This window comes from Bipolaris sorokiniana, assembly GCF_000338995.1.
Source record: "Bipolaris sorokiniana ND90Pr unplaced genomic scaffold COCSAscaffold_15, whole genome shotgun sequence".
NCBI classification, from domain to species: Eukaryota; Fungi; Ascomycota; class Dothideomycetes; order Pleosporales; family Pleosporaceae; genus Bipolaris; species Bipolaris sorokiniana.
Window position 1 is genome coordinate 1206253 of NW_006911909.1, and position 21196 is coordinate 1227448.

Below are 21196 nucleotides of genomic sequence, written 5' to 3' on the forward strand. Positions count from 1 at the left end.
GCAGTCGCAGTTATTCCTTCAACCGGGTGGCTGGTTCGCGGTAAAACCGGCCGAGATGTCTCGGCGGCGAGAGTTTCCTTGCTTCCCCACCCAACTGCTACCCCTACCTCATCCCCCCGGATTTCATCCCCGCAGTTCTGGCCTAGCGGTACGGCCCCAAGACGGCAAAAACTCCGGCTGGGCGTAATCATGTGGCCATATCTGCTCGATTGATTCATGGAAGTTTAGTCTTGTGGTGGCTGAAGGGATAATGTACAAATGTCCCTCCCACCCGTTGCACATCTCAACTTTCCCTTGCCCACTCTCTTCCTTACCAACATTAACTGGTGAAGGTCGTTAGCCGACGATCCTTTATCTCCTCCGACCATTATTACAATGGCTATGTCGCAGGTCTCTGCTCAGACGGCGGCGGTGGTGCCACGGCAAAACTCAGCCGGGGACGGCGACCCATCAACGAAGCAGCAGCTCGTCGAGGCCGCCGTGGCCAGCTCTGAAGCTGAGATTAAGCTGCCACGTATGGAGCTCTTCAAGCGCTATCGACCTGCCATAATCTACTCTGCGCTTTTATCTCTAGCTCTTGTCATGGAGGGCATGGATGTCGGTCTTATCAACAACTTTTTCGCCCATCCAGCCTACCGTCGGAGGTTCGGCAACGATTACAACGTGAAGGGTGAATTGGTTGTCTCAACCCAATGGCAGACTATTATTGGTGCTGGTAACAACATTGGCTCCATTGTCGGTCTCCTGATCAACGGTTGGCTCCAATCTCGCTACGGTTCTCGTAGGGTATACTTAGTGAGTCACTCTGTGACAACACAATCTGGGAACACGCTGCTTACACGCTCGCTTAGGGCGCGATGGTACTCATGGCAGGTACCATATTCATTCTTTTTTTCTCGCAGAATGTCAAAATGCTTCTCGTCGGTAACATCATGTGCGGTATTCCGTGGGGTATCTTCCAGACCCTTACCACCGCCTATGCCGCCGAGATCAGCCCAACCGCAATGCGTGGCTACCTGACCGCGTGGGTGTCTATGTGCTGGGGTGCTGGCTCCTTTCTAGCCGCTGGAGTGCTCAAGGGCACTATCAACATTAAGACCAACGCTGGCTGGCAGATCCCCTACGGTCTTCAGTGGATGTGGATCCCCCCTCTGTTTCTTGTTGCCTGGTTCGCCCCCGAGTCGCCCTGGTATCTCATCCGCCGTGGCAAGATTGATGAGGCTGAGAAGAGCCTGCGCCGCTTAGCACGCCCAGGGCACTACACTGAGCAGTCAATGCGCGAGACCTTGGCCCTCATGCAACATACCAATGAAATGGAGAAGGTAGATGCCCAGAATGCTAGCTATGCTGACTGCTTTCGCGGTGAGAACATGCGACGCACGGCAATTGTCAGCATGGCCTGGATTATTCAGATCTTCAACGGCCAGTCCATAACCAACTTTGCCGCAACGATGCTCCGTGCCATTGGTATGAGCCCTTCCAATGCTTTCAGCTATACCATGGGTATTCAGTCAGTTAATATTTTCGCCACCGGAATCGCCATTGCCCTTATGGGTTCAGTTGGCCGCCGCACTTTCTACCTTTACGGCTCAGCCTCCATAGGCTTCTTCATGCTTATCGTTGGTATCCTCGGATTTGCCATCAAATCAGCCTCGGACGTTGCCATTCCCGTTGCCGTCTTTCTCATCTTTGTCCAGATTGCTTTCAAGATCTCTCTCGGCCCGACTACCTACGTTATAGCTGGCGAGATACCTTCGTCTCGCGTTCGCGCCCAGACTATCGTCATTGGTCGTTCCCTCTACGTCTGTGGCCAGGTTGTCGTACAGCAACTCAACCCCCGCATGCTCAACGATGACCCTACCGCATGGAACTGGGGTGCAAAAACTGGCATGTTCTATTTCGGATTTTGTCTCCTCTGGGTAATCTGGATCTTCTTCTTCCTTCCTGAGACCAAGGATCGAAACTTTGCCGAGATCGATTACCTTTTCGCAAAGAAGACACCTGCCCGCAGGTTCCGCCATACGCAGGTCGAGCGTAAGTTTTACTACCCATTTCCCTAATAACCTTGACTCTGACCAACTAACTCATCTTCTCAGTATTTGAATCGACGTCAGAGTACAAATCTCAGGAGAAGTCCAGCGAGTTCGAGGGACGGGTCCAGCATATCGATGTTGTTAGCGATGTGAAGCATGCTGCTTAGTAGATTGAGATGTTTGTTACAAGAAACTTATTCAAATACATATTAGACACTCACTGTATGATACGAACGAAGAGAATCCCTTTGTTTGAATTCACTGCAGATTGAGAAAAAGTACAATTATTCAAGTAAGCACTGTCAGTGATGCGCATGTTATCCTACCAGGTCTGAGCGTAGTTTTAGTGAGCCATGTAGAAGCTCACTAGATGCCAACTATATGTGTAGGAGACATTGTTGTGACAAGGGAGTTGGCAAAAGTAGGCGACTCGCCCGGGAGGTAAGTATATTGACTATCTTTTGTTGCGACTGACAACAAAATGCCGAAAGCCCGAACGAGTTTCCTTTAGGCATTAAGGTTTTGATAATCTCTATATATCAATATTATATCTAGTGTAACCTATGACTAAGTGCCAAGTGTAGTGGTTGCCTATGAAACACTACGCCATCTCACCTGCCCGCGAGGTTACGGCGCAATGTCTGGGCGCGTACTCCAAGCCAAAGGAAAAGACTTTGAGGTTTTAAATAAAAACACTCAATAGGCTATACCTACTATTCATAAATAATAGTAAGTTTAAATAAAAGGATTTTCTCTGTGTAAGGTAATAGAGTAAGATATACTAACAGGGGCAAGTCCGTATCGCGTTGCTAACGTAGTTTACAAGCGAGTGAGCCATACAAGCGAGTGAGCCACCCCACCAACTTTGCGCACCTCTGTAGGCGTATAGCTCCACCATAATATAATTATTTTGCTATATATTAATATAATTAATTAAGTAGTACCTAGAGTATCTTTCTTACACGTACGCGCATTATGGCCAGTCTCTTTACACCTACTACAGCGCGCAAGAGCCTGGCGGCTGACACCTGATCGCTCTCCTTCTTGACGCTCTTCATGAGCAATCTGCTGATCAGCCTCGCGCTGAGCGAGTAGATCCTCTCCAGCTCCCTTTGTTAGCACTCCTTGCTTCTGTATCCGCTTCTTCTTACGCTGCCTACGCTTTGTTGCGGCTTCGTTCGCCTTCTCAAGGCTGGCTATCCGATCGCGCATTAGCTCAGCCGAGAGCATCATTACCTCAGCCCCCTTCTTAAGCTGATTAATTGCTGTAATAATTGAAGCTGGCGATAAGCCTTGATGCCGCTGAACGCGATCACGTATTAATGTTGATTGAGCTTCAAGCTCGCGTGTGTTGCTAGGCGTGCGAGCCTGCCAGAGAGCCTCTAGAGCAGCTGGTGGAGTAGGCGTACGGAGCTTTATATCAAGTCTTGATAGAACAGCATCTGGCTAGAGAGGAACAAGGCCTGCGCCGCGGAAGGCAGAGCAGATATTGGATGGCGTGAAGGATCGATCGAACGCTACCTTGAACGCTGGCAGAAACTCGAGCTTGGTGATGTGGTTAATGTGATAGCGGATCAGGCTCTCCACCTCGCGGCTGTACGCGCGCTTTAACGGCGAGAAGCAGCCAACGTCAAGAGGCTAGAGTAGATGAGATGAGTGAGGCGGCATACAGAGCGTATATATATTATTCTCCTTGCAGAACTCTTAAAACTCTAGAGACTGGTGGCTCTCATGGCCGTCAAGAATAAGCAGGCGACGTGTACCAATAACGCGAGTCTTCGTGTGGGCATTGAAGTGCTTTATCCATGCGACGCCTAGCTCGTTATTCGTCCAGCCATTGTCGCTGACTGCGATCGCCCAGTCGCGTGGGATCTCTGCCTCCTCATACCAAGCAGATAGGTGGTACTTGCCAGCGAATACAAGGAACGGTAGGACTAACCAGCCAGCTGCGTTGATCGCTGCGATCAGCGTCACCCACTCACGATTACCTGGCTCAACTGCCTTTGGCCGGCCTCTCCTCTCTGACGCTGTAACGACAAGTTAAGTCGTAATCTTGCCCATCATAAAGCCAGCTTCGTCGAAGTTGTAGACGTCCTCGTCGCAGATGCCGTACTTAGCCTTTGTCTGCTCTACAAGCTCAAACCAGCTCTTAATTAGGACTGGATCTTCACACAGAGCTCTCTGCCTATCGTACGCTCGACTAAAACGCGTTATAAGACTGTCTGTACGCTTGACAAAGTTACGCGGCCAGTGGACGCCGACCTGGCCAGCGCCGCGCGCAGCCAGGAGTCTATCAGCCATATCGCGCACAGCTGCGTAGGTAGGCGAGAATCCACGTAGATCAAGATCAAGTATATGGCCAATAATCACCTCCTCTTCTAGCTTGGTAAGCTTCTTTGAGTTGGGCTGGCAATCGCGTCGGGCAGGCTTGCCAGCGCGTCGGCGGTGGAGAGTAGCGCGAGAAACATTAAACGTAGCTACAGCACGCCTTTCAGTTTGAACTTGACTTTTTTCAAGAGCTAATAGTGCAAGGTATATGTCAGCCTCACGAGGGACGTGTTGGGATAGATTTGGTGGAGTCATTGTATATTGTAACAAGAGAGGTGCGTAAAGTTGGTGGGGTGGCTCACTCGCTTGTATGGCTCACTCGCTTGTAAACTACGTTACACCTGTATGGCCATTGGCTGGCATGGTGGCTGTGTCCAACATTACGTAGGTGGCCTCAGGCGCTCAGTCTCAGGCACGCATCTCAGCCTTCTCGCAAACATTATTTATGATGCCAACAATTCTTCTAGCCTCATTTTCATTTTCTTCCGATATTACTTGCTTCAACTAGTCAAACATAACTATCGTTCTGAGAGCACGCAATGGCAGACCCTCTCAGCATCGCGGGGTCTGTAGTTGGTATCACTACAGCTGGTGTACAAGCCTCCGTGAAGCTATACGCCCTCGCGGAAAAAGTTGCGACAGCTAGCCAAATGATCACAAACATCGCGGACGATATCAGCAGCACATGCGCGATCTTCAACCAAGTGCGCGAACTGATCATACCTCAGCCTGATGCGCAAGGCGTTCTCAAGTCGGTTTTCAACTCCATCGCTCTAAAAGACATTTCGGATGCCCTTTAACGTTGCAGGCTAGTCTTTACGGAGATTAGAAACCTGCTGAGTCGTGCATTTGAACAAGTGGGGAAGCGCCCTGCTTTGCACTCAAAAATTGAGCTATCCATGTTTGAAAAGGCAAAATGGCCATTCTTGCAACCCCAATTCGATGATCTTCGCAGCAACCTCCGAGATGCAAAAGGCAATCTTGTTCTTATGATAGCTGTGGCTACCCTTGCCCTTGCGCAAAGGGATGGTCGTCAGCGACCGATCCACGAAACGGAGAGACTGGAACTTGGGTCTACTATTGTACAGCTGGAACAAGCGCGTAGAATCAAACCACATGAACCGACGGTACATAAAGTCTCCAAACAGCCTCGAGGCACGACTATTTCGTCTGAGGAGAATGCGTTAGAATCTCAGAGTACGAATTTAATGGAAGCATCCCCGCCCAGCCCACAACAGAACATCGACCCTGCCTTAGTTTCCAGCAGCAGAAAACATGGAGTCTCTTCGATCACTAAAGATGTTATTCTGGCACGTTTGCCTTTGAAACCTCCTGGTAACGCGCGATTGCGGGACCAAGGGATCCTTGACAGGTCGAGCCCGGCTGCCGAAGTAGAGGCAAATACCCTGCCCAAGTTACTCCCAGATATGAGATCTATTACATGTCCTGGTTCGGATTTGCTCCATGCGCAGCATTCTTCCGAACGGCCTTTTCTTCAAAAGTCTATGGCTTCAATGCCAGTTTCCAAGTCGGCTGGAATCATCCAAATTCCTAAGAATCGACCACAAGAGAAAACCGCGTCGAAGAATCTTACCCTCACATCTTCAATGTCAAGTACCAGCGATAAAACAAGCTACTATCAAGGATGGTCTACCAACTATCTCCAAGGGCTCACAACTGGAAACGGAGATTCTATTACTTTGAATAAGATGAAGCTCCCAGAACGGTCCCTCCAGAAACTGGTCAAGACATACTTTGACGAGGGTCACGATCCACACATCGGGATGCTCGAGCTCACCAAAGAGCAGCAGGATATCATCAAACGGAACTGCTTGGATCAATCTGATGCTGAGATAGTGTATGTCCATGTGCAACACAACATCACCATCTCCAGCGTATTTGGCATACTAAACATTGAAACGCTGAATTGGATAGTTGATATCAAGGGATCTCCTCAGCCCACTAGTCCGGTTGTCCAAAATAGAATGACATACATTCCACGCCCTCCTACCTCTATCCGCCGTACGAGCGACATGAAAACCCTATTCATGAAACTTGTAGGTGCAAGACGAAAGAGTGTTAGGCGTTACCCACCACCACCGGATAATGATGAAACTCGAAGATTCCCAGAAATCCCTAGCGAAGGTTTTCCCAACTATGATCTTCAAAGGACCAGCAATCTTTATGAATTGATTGAACCAGGTAGACACAAAATTCATAGGCCAAGCATCAAATATGTGCCTCAAAGAGCAGAGGAAAACGACACCAAATCTTCACAGAAGCTCCTTGAACGTCGTGACACACTTGAGGTACCAAAGTTTGTACACATGAGAAGGAAATTTATTCCGACCCTACCACCTGCTGAGGAGAACGGGGAAGACATTGTGAGGGAGCTTCTAGCCCGATGGATAGTCTCATAACCTATCTTTTCTTCTTCTCCTACTTTTTTATAATCTCTGTGCTTCCTTATGCCCTTCTCTTTTCCACAAGAGTTCTGCCCTTCATATGCCGAATGATTGCAGTTACGCTATTTCTGCCTTATTCCTAACCTCTTGGCGATCTATAGATTTAATAATTCAAGCGGCTCCTATCGAATTTTGTCTATCTGTAGCTTCGTATTTTTAGAGTAGAACTGGCTAGCTGTTGGTTTTCTTATTGTTTTTTGAGATGTTCAATCTGATACGCTATACAGCAAACAGATAGAAACAAGTCAAGTCATTCATTTTCTAAATTGTTCAAAAAGCATTGTGAGAGCAACTTAACGTATAAGGTGGACGGCTTACGAGGTAACAGTAGCCTAATACAGTAACCTAATTGTTGCTGCCCTACAATCAAGCAGTGCCACGTTATACATCTCTTCGATATACTAGGGGAGAAGGGAGTAAAGGCATAAGCCTACGCAAAGTCTTATCCGCGTCTCACCAAGCGTAGTATAGAGAGAAGTGTATTATTATGATGAAGATAACTAAGCAGCCGCATGAATCTCCCCAGATCTAATGTGAAAGTGACTAATGAGCCCAAGAACAAGAACTACAACCAGTCAGCATTACACCGAAGGAGATGGACTGAAGTTGAAAATCTTTGTTGATCCTCTGCGGTTCAGAAACACAAAGTTGAACCTTGAGGTAGAGCAGTGGCTTGTCAATGCTCTGTAGTGCAGCACAGCTCATTGCAATATAGTCTCAGATGTACACACTTGATAGAACTCGTTATAATCGCGGTCGAAGCTAGTCTGTCATGCATTCGAATGCATGTTCTGTGTTGGTTCTCCATGAACATTGTATTCTAGCTCTCACTGCTTTGGGCAAAGTTACCACCCTGGTCTGGAAGGGAGCATAAAATTCAAAGTGTTGGTGCCAATGGATCTCATGGTGCGTGAATATACAACACCTTTAACTAGAGGAAAAGAGAGCTTCTGCATAAAGCGAGCCAAACAACTGGTGTATTCTCCAATATAATAATCAGGTTAATGGAGGTATCAGACTACAGCTGAATGTCACACGTTGCTGCAAGGGGCCGAAAACAGTAGCTGTGCCTACAATAAAAGTCACTCAATACAGCGATGCACGCGAAAAAGCGACTTCAGGGTGTGATACTTACTGCAGGTGGAGCAGCTAGCTTTACATAACATTCTTTCTGTTATCCGACATAAGTTGCTGCCGATCCTACAAGCCTCACACACCCCTTTTCGAATGCTTGGACTGCCTCTTACGTGTCCTGTTGAACAGGTCAACAATAAAGTACCCTCGTTCTGATAGGCTATGTAGCCATGCATAGATGCCAAGCTGGTTATATGTGGCACCACTTTGATCCTTCTACGGCATCGCCTAGCTATTACCCCTCACCTTGTCTGGTAAAGCTTTGTTCGTATTGTCTTAGTCTGTGTGAGAATTGCGGTTTGTTTGATCGAAAGTTTTCATGAACACGGAAGCAACATTATTTGATATGAAATGAACAAGAATGCACAGCAAGATAATTGAAGAAGCGAATGTTGGGGTTGTTGAACAACCACGAGTTCGTGCGTGACCATGCGAAGCCAAGAGAAAGCTACAGGCTCCAAGACTTTAATCCTGGACCATATACATCTTCCCGGTGTATTTAGGTCTCTGTTTATGCAAAATCTGAACAATATGCTACCACTCATGCTTTTTCATAACTAATCGAGGAATAGTATTGTTGAGTTCGGTTTCGTAATGCATAGAGTAAGAGATAGTAGTCGCTCCACGTTTTACGAAATGGCAATAGTATGTCTGGTTGCACTATAAGTAAAATCTTCAAACCTAGTATGAATGATATTGATAGTAGAATGAGGATGCTTTCGGAGATTCTTGACCCTGGTGTGGTCTTGATGATCAAAAACTCAAGAAAACATTTGCTAGACAAAGCCATTAAAACCCGCTATACCAATGCTCCTTTCAGAGACTAAATAACATGTGCGCAGCTGCATCAGCGTGAGTCGAGATATGGCTGTGGGATGGGTGCGAATTTCATCATCTGCATTACATGTCTATATACGTGGCTCGACAGACAATAAACTGGAACTAAGCATAAGTGCTAATGTCTGGATGCTTTTAAGAAAGTTCCTTGAGGCAATACGTATAGTATAATTACAGAGCCCAATGAGCCACTTTTTCACTCGTCCACATGACGCGCGTTTCCGGGTATGAACGTAGTAATTTCATCTAAGGACCGCCCCTGCCTGATGACATTCCAGATATACTCGCTACAGTGTTTGGCGTGTGTCTCTCTAGCATTCCACGGTTCCATCAAATGACCCTTCATATCTTGACCAAGAAATTTTATTTGCTTACGCCACGTGAATAAGCAGTGCGCTACATGCCACTCTGTCGTTGCCCAATAGTTTTCCTCACGCTGTGCAAGCGTATCAATGGTTGTAGTCGGGTCATCTTCGATAGGAATGAAGTTTCGGCCAAGTATCCCCTGGGACTCAATACGGTAATAAGGCCACATACCATTCGTACCAGGACCTGAAGCATCGAATTCGGCTACGAGGTCAGCATCATGGCAATGCGACGGCAACCAGTCAACCGCGATGTGGTCGTATATGCAGCCCATCGCGACAACTTCTTCATTCTGCGTACCACACCAGCATTGTGTTGTGTCATTTTTTGTTTGACCTAGTTTCTCCCAGCTTGCGTTACGAAACACAATCAAGCAAATGTCGAAAAACCCCCAAATAGTTAAGGTCGAGATAGTGACGTGTATTAGAGTAATTTTGAATGAACTTGTTCGACATTGTGTCGGTTCATTGTCGGACAAGTCTATGAAGCCTTGCAGCATGATTTTGTCGTGATCTGACTACTGTTAATATTCTCTCGGTGTATGATTAACGAGAAGGTTAGTATAACTGCGTTTCTGTAGAATTTGGCATCTCTGAAAGAGTCTAGATCGATTTCAAATCAGGTCGATCCTGGTATGCTGCCTATACAGTGTAGATTATGTTATTAACCGGTGGTGTGGGTCATAATATAGTCACTTACTGCACTTTTACGTCTTTGTGCGCTTGTCTTATTATATTTTGCCTTATTGTCATTGTTTATTACCTAACTTCCCGCTTAGTGGTCTTATTCTTTCTTGGTTACAAGCTCAACATGCGCATGTTTATGGCGAGGGGTGAGATTTGCCTTAGCTCCCAGATCGCATACCTTCGCTATTACTGTGTATCCTTTGGCTGTTGAATTGTATATAAAAGAAGGTTCAGCATTCTCGTAGGATGTTTAACATACAAACTATAGGTAAGACCTTAGTCTGAGATGGGCAAGCAAACATAAACCAGAATCGCCCGAAGGTGTCTCGATCCTGGAGATTCCATTTTTCGAGTGCTTTGATACCCGCCTGCGAGTAAACTATTCTCCCACACCTGAACGTGTGGGATTGTGTAGATATTATACTCCTGCATCCATGATTGGCCTGCAACAGACTGAGTATTGGACCAAAAAACACAGAAAGTAAATCTTGCCCGAAAAATCCTACAGCTCGAGATTCTACAACTATGTTCTTTGACCACCTTCTTATCTGGATACCTGTCATGTCGCACATGGCTTTGTATTCTGCATACCAAGAGACACTACTATGGCGTGACGAGGCAGCCAGCTTTATGAGGATGATGATCACCACATACATGTATGCACAGATTACTGTGCCACTCACAGCGCCCCACAAAGCTTTCAGAAATGACATCATCGAAAATCGCATTATGAAGGCCAAGAATTGCTTTCATGGCTTAATGCAAGGGTAATATCGATTACTCCTCACGGTTACCACAAGAAGTTAGATACTGTTACTCATGAGATGCTTAGATCCGCGGAAGTCTGTCTTGCTCAGTATTACTCCAGATTGTGAAACTTAGTAAGTGAAGGACGATACAATTAGAAGTATTTGAGTATAACTTGTGTTGCAAAGAAGAAATATAAATATTGGACATATTCCATTCCAAGATCACACACAAGCACCCACGTAGACACAGATCTCAAGCATATAGCATCTCACTATCTTATCCCTCATCATTTTCACCAAATCTTCATAAAAAAAAGGTCATGCAGACCTTTTTCACATTCGCGACGTTGATTATTGCGATGGCTGCCGATGCTAATGGTCGTTCTTTGTTGGTCAGTCAAGATCCCTACTGCCTTCATATCATTACGTTTCGAGCATTGAGATACTTACAAGATCCAGGGAAACCGCGCGAGGCCAGAGCTTGCCCGAACTGTCAAGTTCCCTTCACTGATCAGGGCTGAGCATGGTTACGGGTTTCACAGCGTAGACCGCGACGGTATATATCGAGCATACCATGCAGATGGTTGAGTGCTGGATGCGGCGCGGCTCGATCGTACCCAGATTGATGCCTACATAGCGGCCTTAGAGGGCGCTGTAACTGCTGGAGCATACACTGAAGAACAGCTAGCAAAAGACCGACTCAACTTCGCAACAGTCGACTCAACTACCGTCCCTGAAGAGAACCTACTACACCCGAGCGAGGATATCAAACCTGCGGCCAAGCTGGAGTTCGCGTTTCAGTACTATCAGGAGCAGGAAGCGAAGGTGGCCTCGACCGAAGGACTCACTCGCAGACAGTATGAGTTTTGTTGGTCTCACAATTACTGTAGCGGTCCCAGTCAATACGCTTACCCATGCTATTGCAATGGTGTCATCTGCGAATAGCGGTTAGTTTCTTGCCAGGTCACTTATGGATTCTTACGGAGACTGTTGACATCTGTAAGTTGTTGAAGGTGTACAAGGAGAAGGCAACATGACTTTGGTAAGAATGTTCATCTTAGGAAGTTTGTAGTCGGGAGGTTCGAGCGATTTCGCGTAAACATCAATTAGGGTTTAGTTGGGGGTAAACGCTATTTTAACAATACATGCAGCGGGTAGAGTAAGATACTTCTCAATGCAACCATCGGTTGTCTTCAATCGCCATGCTTTCATTTTCGACAAATTTGAGTGAAAAAAAAGAATACTTAGATTTGCATCTTCAATAAATTTGGTTGATGAGAATGTTGAGGACATCGATTTCAAAATAACAGGCACTATGGTGTATAATGCTATCATATGAAGGTTCAGGGAATCGCTGGTCTCACAAATGAGAAGGTGGTAAATATATTACATACAACATGCAGGATAAGCTCTTTCTGTTCGACCGAAGGGTTTCGTCTGGAATATCCAGTAATGACTTATCATTGTTATTGTTCCATTATAGGCAATGTAGGTAGTGGCTATGTATAGCTTTGGCCGTATGCCTTTTTATATGGCTGTTTATATGGCTAGGATTTCTTTGTATAATACTAATATTGTGCTTCGAATTTCACCTGCTTGTGGGTATATCTCCTCCCGACGCCTATTGCTAATGAGCAGTTTGGTAAATGGGGAGAAATGTAAGATAGCTGTGCTGCCTTGCAGCGGGCTTTTGTATAGATTGAGGAAATAGAGCGTAAAGAAAACAGCGTTATATTCCATATTGTTTAGTTTCCTTGCTGTTCTTGTTGTTTTCATGTTAGTCTTATTCTTGGCCTAGTGGCAATAGCTTCGTGCGCTACCGAATTTCACTATTTCGTCCTCTAGGTGGAGATATCCTGCAAAAAAAAGAATGAACACTTGCAGAAATCCAGATGATCACATTCCTGCAGCCTATTCGGTAGGTTTCACATTACAATAGCTGCTTACGTGATCCTTGTCAAAGTAATCTATTTCCGTACTACCTCATATCCACCGTCAACGCATCGAAACTGAAGAGCGTTGTAGTTTCAGATTACGGCACATATTCGCAAGATGTACGAAAAGAATTAGAGGGCGCAAATGCCGGCATCTGGTGCATTACATCTGCGCGAAGAGGTTTTTGTATGTTTTGTAGCTTACAATCGTAGGACGGTGGCGATTACACCTCCCAAAGCACGTGGAATGCCCCCAGAAACGTTGCACATGTTGTGCCAAGACTGAGTGGTGGCAGACTTCAAAGCAATTCTCGAGGCAAACCCGAGCCCAGAACAGCCACTTCGATTCCTGTATATGAGTGGTTCTATGTCATTGGATCCAGCGCGCCCACGAAGCAAAAATAAGAATATGTGGACACCGAACTATATGATAGAACAGTTCAAAATTTGTGTAAGTATTTTGAGATGAAGAGTAAAGTGTGAGCTATTAAAGCACTGTACAGGGTGAGACAGAAACACAGCTCTTTGATATTGTGGCAGAGAATAAAACAATTGCTGAGGTCTGCATTGAAAAATCTGGATAAATCAATAGTAAAGACCTATTAAGTAGTATCTTTGGAATCTTCTTGTCACTAAAGAGATTGGCGGAAACTGTACATGTGAAGGAAGTATCAGCTGCAATGCTACATCAAGTATTCCACGGTTTTGAGGGTACAGAAGGTGTTCTTTGAACAAAGAGCTTATGGGTATCGATAAAGAGGCCCTAGACATCGTGAATCCAAGACGATAGAGGTTGCAATTCTCTAGATTAACGATATGTCTCTGCGTGTAGAATTAAAGACTTCAGGTTATGTATCGAATTTATATCTTCCACAAGTAAGCTCCAGCAGTTCGTGATTATTTGAGGCCAGGACGCGGAAGCATCGCATAGTCAATATCGGGGCGACAATCTCAAAAGCCGAAATTATACAATCCGGATGCTTCATGGCGGCATACATAGGCAGCGTGCAATGAGTCAGTGATCCTAATGACCCGGCAAAATAACAAAAGAAGGGTGTGGTCAGATGTAAATTAATAGAAGGACTTGAAAGATCCATGAGAGATGACATATACCTCATGTGCATGATTTTGGATGGTGTGGGCTGACGATGCTCCGCACGTCATTCTGATTGCGGGTTGGCCACTGAGGTGTAGCATCAGGAATCATCGGAATCTGGGCTGTTTTACGCTATTGCATATGATTGTTTTGGTGAGAAAATATATGTATACTAAACAACCGAGCTGTGTTAGAAGCTAATGCTAAGGACTCTGCTCGAGCGACCTGGGGTGCGCGCTAAGAACTGCCAAACCTTGCTCGACCAGCGCCGTAGGTGGAGAGCAACCTTTCTCGTTGAATATCTATAGTCTACTATGTGTTGTTCTCAGACACTTGGTGCGCGTCGCAACTGTGTGCTGGCACCGCGAACTCAGGTAACGTCCAGCAGACGACGTCGGGCTTGCGACTGTAAAGTTCATGGAAAACATACGCACGATATCTACGTAAAAGCTTAAGAGCCACCAAATTTCCGCGTTAATTACACTAGAGTGACGTTTCTGAAGATAGGGCCAGACTCTAGAGCTTCACCTTGCATAAAGCCGTGCACATAGGCACCCCCGACAACTTGGAAAGTATGTGAATTGATCTCTCGGAGGATCAAAGGCACACGGCACCCAGGAACGACCCATATTGAATCTTGTTCAAGAAGAGATATGGAGCCCACTCCAAGATAGCCTCTACCTGTCAGAAAAAGCCGAAGATGAAGAGCATGCGAAAATATCGTTTCAAACTCGTCATAGTCAACAGAGCTACTTTGTGTCTCTGAGGAAGCACTGTCGTACGGAATCGATGACGCATTTGAATATGGTGATGAATCGGAGATCTCCGTTGGTACTAGATCCGCCATGGTGTTCACGAAAGCCGGATCTTTGATGTTCTGTACTGAATCTTTGACACTAGCCGATAGTTTCGAAGTGATCCACGAGACATATGCAGAACGGTAGCTGTTGGGAGCAGGACAGCGAGGAGGAACACCCGCTGTATCCGTAACCAGTGTTCGCCATAGCACCTCTGATCGAGACTGCCTAGTATGATAGATGGGAGTCATCGCATTAAGAATCCGAAGCAAACCGGAAAACTGGCTCCCCCCGAGCATGGCCTCTTTGGTCTCGCTGCTAGAAACGATATCGTCAAGTCGAAATCCTTTAATAATTAAACAGCGATCTTCTTCATTGATATATAAATCTCTGGCAAGAGTACCCGCAGCTGCAAACCTCTTGTAGCCAGTGATAGCTAATCCCAAAGCTCGAGCGCAACTCCAATCAGGGACCCAGGTGGGCAGGGAGGGTATAGTACGGAAGCTATCGCCTTCCGCACAACAAAGTAGGAGTAGATCATCAGAGTCTTCTAGGATCTGGATGGCAGCCAGCGTATATGTCTCCGCTACTGATCTCTCGCCATAGACAGGAACTAAGCGGTTCTTCGTCAAAGTAGACTCCCCTGTAATGCTAAGGAGCGAATAGACCTTATCTCGGGGATCTGTGGAGGCGAAGCGGCGAAACCTGATGAGAGAGTAAAGTAGACTGTTGGAGAATTTATTGACGTCGAGAAGGTTTGGAACATCGTGTCCTCCGTGAGGTGAACTGGTGACGTTGGATATCCATCTTTTCCAAGGAGTGACGGAAACAAACTCTGACACCGTCGTAATAGCTTCCCAGCTCACGATGTGACTTCCGCAAAGAGCTTTGATTTTCCTGCCAAGTATGATTTCCTGGATGATCCATGCTCGAGTAAAGTATCTGCGCTGAAACAGGTTGGCCATTGCCATCCAAGCGGTGACATCTGCACAGGGCCCGAGTCTCGCGGTCAGACTCGCACTCCCCAAAGATTTTGGAGTGATATCCATCAGTGCCTTGATTCTTACTCGTCGCTCTGTAATTCTACTACAAAAACCCAGCAAGGCTCTTATCAATTCAAAAGCGATTCTGGTATCATCGTCTTCTTCGCCCAACCACGCATGCACAATACCGGCAGATCGGTAGATTCTACCCATCATCTGTACTTGATGACATCGCTCTGCGGAGTTCTCTTGGTCAATGCAAATAGCGTCTATCCAGTATGAGTTTTGGGCGAACGAATCGTTGTCGCGAGCTCTCAGTAGGAAAGCGTAGAGATTCTCGGTGATTAAGACCTGATGCCAGAGCGGATAAGGTTGATCTGCAAAGCCACACTTCGCCCTGCAAAGTAATATAACACTTGGCTTGCTTAGCAAAGCTTCTGCTCCTTCATCGGGAAGTGGAGTAGGTGAGCCCCAAGTGTATGAGAGTGCGACATATTCTGGTCTTTCGCGAAGATCAACTATCCGGAGCTCGCAGGCAAGAGCGCTTGACTCGTTTCTTGGAAGAATGTTCACGAGCCTAATTTGGTCCTCAGGAGCCAGCTTCAATTCCGCATACAGGCCGACCATGTTGCCAACGTGCAAAGCTTATTCAGAGCGTGTTCCGATGTTCTTTCGATTGAAAAATCGTTGTGACTGCTAAGGTTGATAATAATGCTATGCGAAGAAGGTCCCTTTGCAATGTTGAAGGTGAAGGTTGTGGGTGTACTTCGTGAGGTGACTGGGCCCAGTCACCGAATATTTCAGCTATATACTCCCTCTCCTGCACTACCATAGTTAGCCAATGAATCCAATATCCAACATGCAATATGTACGTGCCGTATGCAACAAAAGGCTCTTGATTTGGAGTTGTCGCAAATGTAAGTACAGTGGCATGCAGGGTGGGACTTTATCTGCGGGGTCAATTTAGGCGTCCACTTTTGATCTGACTATAAGCGCAAAGCTGAAAGCTGAATTCACACGTTAACTAAGCTTTTTTGCCGATTTCACCTTCGCAGTTAGTATTTGAATGCTATTGCAGAATCTAGTTTGCGCTCTTCCTTTTGGCACGATGGCAACAAATTCTACCAAGTGTCATTTTCAGTTCCAGGCTATGTCTGGCTTCTTCATCGACTTCGTCGAAAAAGCCAAACGCGACGCTTCTTTTCGTGCCACAACCTTACCCAAACTTGGTCTGATTGAGAGGACTTACGAAAGAGATAAAGACAAAGTTTGTAGCGAAGATTTAAAGATGGATAGAAAGCCCTGGGAGCATTTCCGGGACTACATCAAATATTTGAATAGCCAAGAAGTGACCTTTACCAAATATGTACTAAGTCTTGTACCTTACAAGACATGGACTAGGCTTTCATAACTCATTCGAATCAGAAGTGGCGCGAAACGCCTGGAATGTGAGTTGTTGTTTGCACGTATGTTTTTAGATTTACTGACTATGAATAGAGCTATTGCCTGGCACGTTGTACTCCAGTCCTCTCGCTCGCTGTCTAAAAACTACCCGTCTCGCTTTCGAGAAGAAACTCGAAGAACAAGGAGTAAAGTTTCGGCCGATCGTCAAGGAGTCTCTGCAAGAAGTTATTACCGATCATACTTGCGATAGGAGTACCCAAAGTTGGATTAAGAGAATTGTCCTGACTACTTCATTGGGCCAAATTTCTCCGAGAAGGATGATCTTTGGACAGGGGGACGCTGGGAGACTAGGGGTGAACATATGGCAAGGAAGCAATCAGTATTGGAGAATATCTTCTCAATAGACAAAAATCCTTTTATAGAACTTACAGTGCACTCCTACGCTATCTCTGCCATCTTGAGAGTAGTAGGATTACCCTAATTTCGGGTCAAAGGGGGCAGGGTAAATAATATTGCGATGCTTGTCAAAGGAGAGAATAGATGGTAATGAATGAGTTGGGATGAAGAGGTATAAGGCATGAAAGCCACCGACAGTAATGCGATTGTATACATGGATATAGTTGCAGAATCCAGTAGCCACTCAACACTTGAGGTGGCCTTTTAGTAAATAGCTATCATCAAATGCTCCTTTGTAAACATTATCCAGTTGTGTTGCCCATAGTAGTATATCAATGCTATAGTAATTTTTTGCCATCGCCCGCAAGTTGTAGCCACGCTCGAGTTGATTGTGATGAGGCAGAGGAGCAAGTGTGCGGAGGACGAATCCAGAGTGTTTTACATAGGCGCTAGTAATATTGTTAGTTTTCTAGATGTGTTAAGCGCGTTACAGCACGAATGCGTAGCTTCTATAGTAAAGAGTGAAAGGGCTTAGTAGGATTAACAGCGCGACCTCCGCGTCAACCATGCTAACGAAAATGCGATACCTGCTATTGCTACTATGTGTCTAGTCTTTGTGACCACAATGCTGCTGTGATATAATTCATCAATCCCTAGAATAATGTTTATCTATTGCAGCTTGAACTTTTGCGCTACCATTATTTACTATTCGCATAGGTGCTATCGTATCGGCGATGATCACACCAGGCATTGATGTATGTATGCGGAGAAATGTCATGTAACTGTGGATTACTGGATCCTCCAGCTGAACAATTATTAAAGGAATGATTTTCAGCGCTCGGCCAACGACTCCTTACTAAATCTTAGTGTCGTACATTTGGGTGCGGGTATCGTAGGCAGAGTAGTTAGTAATCTCCATCTATACGAGAGAAACAACCCGGTGGGCCGAAGACGGCAAAGGAGAGCACAAGGATGGTAGATATCTCGGTCTAATGCAGTATCTCATTGGTCAGTTTCAGCCCATTGGGTTGTTTGTCGTGCAGGGAGGGAGTTTAGAGAGTGTATGTTCCGTAATTGTTTTAGCATCCTCCCTGAGCTTATATAAACGTCATCGCACGGCGTACCTGAAAGACCAAACGATGTGTCGTTGGCTAACTCCACAACCTCTTCTTCTGTGGAGAATGTGCGTACAGTACCCACGGGTCCAAATATTTCCTCCTTGTAAATCTTTGTGTCAAGGCCAGGATCAACAAACAATGTTGGAGCAACGTAGTAGCCCTTGTCACCAACACGTGCGCCACCTGTAACAAGTTTCGCCTCCTTTCCTATCTCGATAAAAGACATGACTCTCTCAAACTGGGAGCGATCAGCAAGGGGACCAAGGCCCTTTGTTTCTGAAAACGCTGTCTCAGAGCTTTGATGAACTTCGGGGCGATGTCCTTCTAAACCAACGTTCTCGAAGACGCTGTGGTCATTTTAGCTCGGTAATATCAATTGATAGTGTGGAGAACACTACCTATGCAGGCTTGTCCCGTATTACCAAGCAGTCCGGAAGTGCAGCTATGTTAACCCATCAGCCAAATCCCGTGAAGTGGGGTCTCATACTCACAACTTCACGGAACTGTCGATATCCGCGTCATTGAAAACAATGGCCGGTGACTTTCCACCAAGCTCCAATATAACACATTTCATGTTACTCTCCAAAGCCATTTCCTGCACCTTCTTTCCCGTAGCGACAGATCTAGTAAAACTGATCTTAGCAACATTCATGTGCTGCGCAAGCAATGCTCCCGTACTTCCTGGGCCTGAAAGGAGTTGAATCACTCCAGCGGGAAACCCAACTCGTTTGATGAGGTCTCCCATAGCAGTGAGGCCCAAAGGGGCTTTTTCAGAGCTTTTGAAAACGACCTAGGTCTTGAATCAAGAACCGATGCTTTGATACATAAATTGGTCCAGAGAGATCTGCCTGAGCGAAACCTCCCGTAAAGGTTTGGGGTACGTACAGTATTTCCGGCTGCCAATACAAGTCCAGCCTTCCATGCAAGAGTGCTTTCCAATCCAGATTAGCAAGAAGAAACTGTTTGAAATACGAGTGGTTACTTGTGGCTTGCGTTCCATGGAGCAACGTCTGCACACACACCTATAGGCTCATACGTAACGAAAGTGAATGGGCTGCCACCCTCAGAACGGAATATCTGTCCAAGGATCTAATCCGCCCACCCAGCATAGTCTTTAAAGATACTGTCAGAAACTATCTGCTAATAAGTACCTATTACTCACAACGCCAAGCGTCTGCTGCCATCTTCATGATGAACGGACTCATAGTCGATTGGATTCCTATAGCAACTGTTTCTAGCTTGAAGAGATCTTCCGCATTCTCCTCAATCGGATCGTCAAGCTTCATCATACAGCTTGCCCTCTGCAATGGGGTAAAGTCCTTCCATGGCCCAGATTTCAAGGCTTCGCTTGCACCGTTAACTGCCACATCAGCATCTTCCGGCCCAGCTACAGGAAATTCAGATGTAATGAGTGTTTCGTCTGCTGGATTATAGACTGAGAACTTCTCTGGTGAGTTTGTATCTACGTACTAACAAATCCTGAGTTAGTGACGATATAATTCTGAAGGGTATATTGCTACAGCACAGAAACGATCACAGAAACTTCTAGAGTCGAGAATACCTGGTTTGTCGTCGCTCTAGATGATCTTGAAAAATGTAACAAGACTTACTTCGTTATTGATAAAAAGTCTAGACTTGAATTGAGCAAGAGCTTTGGTCTTCTGAGATGCATTTGTTTGAGAAAAGAAATTCCGTGATTTACTAAGACTAGCACCCATCCCCAGCTCCACTCATCGACACCGCCACGCCCGCCCATCGATACCGTCACGCGTCAACACAAGTGACATGTCTGCGACGCCGTCCTCGTCCCCGTAAACACCCAGCTCTCGACCAAAGAACCGAAGGACCAGACCCATCCACGCCTTGCTCTCGTCACTCTACAGCCTATCGAAAATTCCCTTTGCTTATTAATTAGTTCTCTAGCGTCGATAGCCTCGTATATATAGTTAATGTTAGTATTAAACTAATAGTAAGTATGCTCTAAAAGTCCTAATCCGCGTTGGACTATAATACGCGTGCTAGGTAAGTAGATATTATACGTGTTAACGTTATCTACGTACGCATTTATATCTATAATACGAATTCTAGTTAGACCTATAGGTATAGTCCGGTCTACTAGCTAAAGAACACGCAGCTCATGTAGCCTGACTAGTGTAATGGGCTACGCCCTTGATGATAACTTGGCTATGCCAAGTAGCGATTAGCGCAGCGTGCGCTGATTCCGAGTATATATATCCAGCTATCAAGATGACAAGACAAGCTCGTTATTGTAAGGGGCGCAACCCCGTGGGGTGGTCTTAAGCTCTGGAGCACAATTGGACAGGCCAAGGTAACAAGATTGTATTCGATAGAGAGCTAAGCTCTCGGCTATATAGCTTATATATATATGCTAGTTGCTAGGGTAACAATCGGGCCGGGCAGGTAGAGTAAACGAGGTCGTAGACGAGTATGAGAGGCGAAGGGCGTTCAGCCCATTACAGTTATCTGTTACAAGTAACAAGAAGGATTCTCTCCTTGACAAATGACGAGATGGCTGAAGGCCTATGGACGTCCACGTCAGAAGGTAATGATCATCGCGGGGCTAGGTCACGTGATGTGCCATCCCGCCAAGGGCAACCATCCGAGGGATGGCAGGACGCCTTGGGATGGCAGCCATCCCCAACATCACAACCATCCCAGGGATGGCAGGGAAGTAAGGGATGGCAGGACCAAAGGCAACGGATATAAGAATGGGTTGGATTTCATTATTACATTCGTTGTGGTCAACTCAAATTGTACTTTCTTACTAGTATCCTTACTTAACAAGATTGTCACAAGTTAGTCTATCAAATAGATTAGTCTTGTCAAACCCTCCTTAAGCACGCCAACTC

At 46.0% G+C, this 21196-nt stretch overlaps 9 protein-coding genes across 9 annotated transcripts; 4 read left to right on the forward strand and 5 right to left on the reverse strand.

Moving 5' to 3' along the window:
* Positions 1-282: 282 nt before the first annotated feature.
* On the forward strand, positions 283-2331 carry COCSADRAFT_151759 (uncharacterized protein). The gene is made up of 3 exons (XM_007706252.1): positions 283-795; positions 852-2034; positions 2097-2331. Exons 1-3 carry the CDS (start codon positions 376-378, stop codon positions 2198-2200), a joined length of 1707 nt encoding a protein of 568 aa, XP_007704442.1. The 5' UTR covers positions 283-375; the 3' UTR covers positions 2201-2331.
* A 635-nt stretch (positions 2332-2966) lies between these two features.
* On the reverse strand, positions 2967-3263 carry COCSADRAFT_100278 (uncharacterized protein; the record flags this gene model as incomplete). Its single annotated transcript, XM_007706253.1, has 1 exon — positions 2967-3263. One exon carries the CDS (start codon positions 3261-3263, stop codon positions 2967-2969), a length of 297 nt encoding a protein of 98 aa, XP_007704443.1.
* Positions 3264-4790: 1527 nt separating this feature from the next.
* Positions 4791-7137, forward strand: COCSADRAFT_250575 (uncharacterized protein). Its single transcript, XM_007706254.1, has one exon. The coding sequence runs from the start codon at positions 5261-5263 to the stop codon at positions 6779-6781; it is 1521 nt and encodes a 506-aa protein (XP_007704444.1). The 5' UTR covers positions 4791-5260; the 3' UTR covers positions 6782-7137.
* A 1856-nt stretch (positions 7138-8993) lies between these two features.
* COCSADRAFT_30290 (uncharacterized protein) lies at positions 8994-9662 on the reverse strand (the record flags this gene model as incomplete). Its single annotated transcript, XM_007705853.1, has 1 exon — positions 8994-9662. One exon carries the CDS (start codon positions 9660-9662, stop codon positions 8994-8996), a length of 669 nt encoding a protein of 222 aa, XP_007704043.1.
* Positions 9663-10957: 1295 nt separating this feature from the next.
* On the forward strand, positions 10958-11829 carry COCSADRAFT_30291 (uncharacterized protein; the record flags this gene model as incomplete). The annotated part of the gene is made up of 5 exons (XM_007705854.1): positions 10958-10990; positions 11058-11154; positions 11188-11455; positions 11551-11597; positions 11750-11829. The coding sequence occupies 5 exons, from the start codon at positions 10958-10960 to the stop codon at positions 11827-11829; spliced, it is 525 nt and encodes a 174-aa protein (XP_007704044.1).
* A 1919-nt stretch (positions 11830-13748) lies between these two features.
* On the reverse strand, positions 13749-16223 carry COCSADRAFT_250578 (uncharacterized protein). Its single transcript, XM_007706255.1, has one exon. The coding sequence runs from the start codon at positions 16033-16035 to the stop codon at positions 14107-14109; it is 1929 nt and encodes a 642-aa protein (XP_007704445.1). The 5' UTR covers positions 16036-16223; the 3' UTR covers positions 13749-14106.
* A 230-nt stretch (positions 16224-16453) lies between these two features.
* On the forward strand, positions 16454-17284 carry COCSADRAFT_346870 (uncharacterized protein). The gene is made up of 2 exons (XM_007706256.1): positions 16454-16878; positions 16906-17284. Exon 1 carries the CDS (start codon positions 16475-16477, stop codon positions 16817-16819), a length of 345 nt encoding a protein of 114 aa, XP_007704446.1. The 5' UTR covers positions 16454-16474; the 3' UTR covers positions 16820-16878; positions 16906-17284.
* Positions 17285-17906: 622 nt separating this feature from the next.
* On the reverse strand, positions 17907-20182 carry COCSADRAFT_30293 (uncharacterized protein; the record flags this gene model as incomplete). The annotated part of the gene is made up of 6 exons (XM_007705855.1): positions 17907-18013; positions 18333-18673; positions 18818-19116; positions 19212-19222; positions 19489-19713; positions 20089-20182. The coding sequence occupies 6 exons, from the start codon at positions 20180-20182 to the stop codon at positions 17907-17909; spliced, it is 1077 nt and encodes a 358-aa protein (XP_007704045.1).
* Positions 20183-20907: 725 nt separating this feature from the next.
* On the reverse strand, positions 20908-21093 carry COCSADRAFT_99921 (uncharacterized protein; the record flags this gene model as incomplete). Its single annotated transcript, XM_007706257.1, has 1 exon — positions 20908-21093. A coding segment is annotated over one exon (186 nt), but the record flags the coding sequence as incomplete, so codon positions are not given.
* Positions 21094-21196: the final 103 nt, after the last annotated feature.

Coding starts and splice junctions, on each gene's coding strand:
- COCSADRAFT_151759 (XM_007706252.1), top strand. CDS start 376: ATGGCTATGTCGCAGGTCTCTGCTCAGACGGCGGCGGTGGTGCCACGG. Junction 796..851: donor GTTCTCGTAGGGTATACTTA/GTGAGTCACTCT, acceptor ACGCTCGCTTAG/GGCGCGATGGTACTCATGGC. Junction 2,035..2,096: donor CCGCCATACGCAGGTCGAGC/GTAAGTTTTACT, acceptor TCATCTTCTCAG/TATTTGAATCGACGTCAGAG.
- COCSADRAFT_250575 (XM_007706254.1), top strand. CDS start 5,261: ATGTTTGAAAAGGCAAAATGGCCATTCTTGCAACCCCAATTCGATGAT.
- COCSADRAFT_250578 (XM_007706255.1), bottom strand. CDS start 16,035: ATGGTCGGCCTGTATGCGGAATTGAAGCTGGCTCCTGAGGACCAAATT.
- COCSADRAFT_346870 (XM_007706256.1), top strand. CDS start 16,475: ATGCTATTGCAGAATCTAGTTTGCGCTCTTCCTTTTGGCACGATGGCA.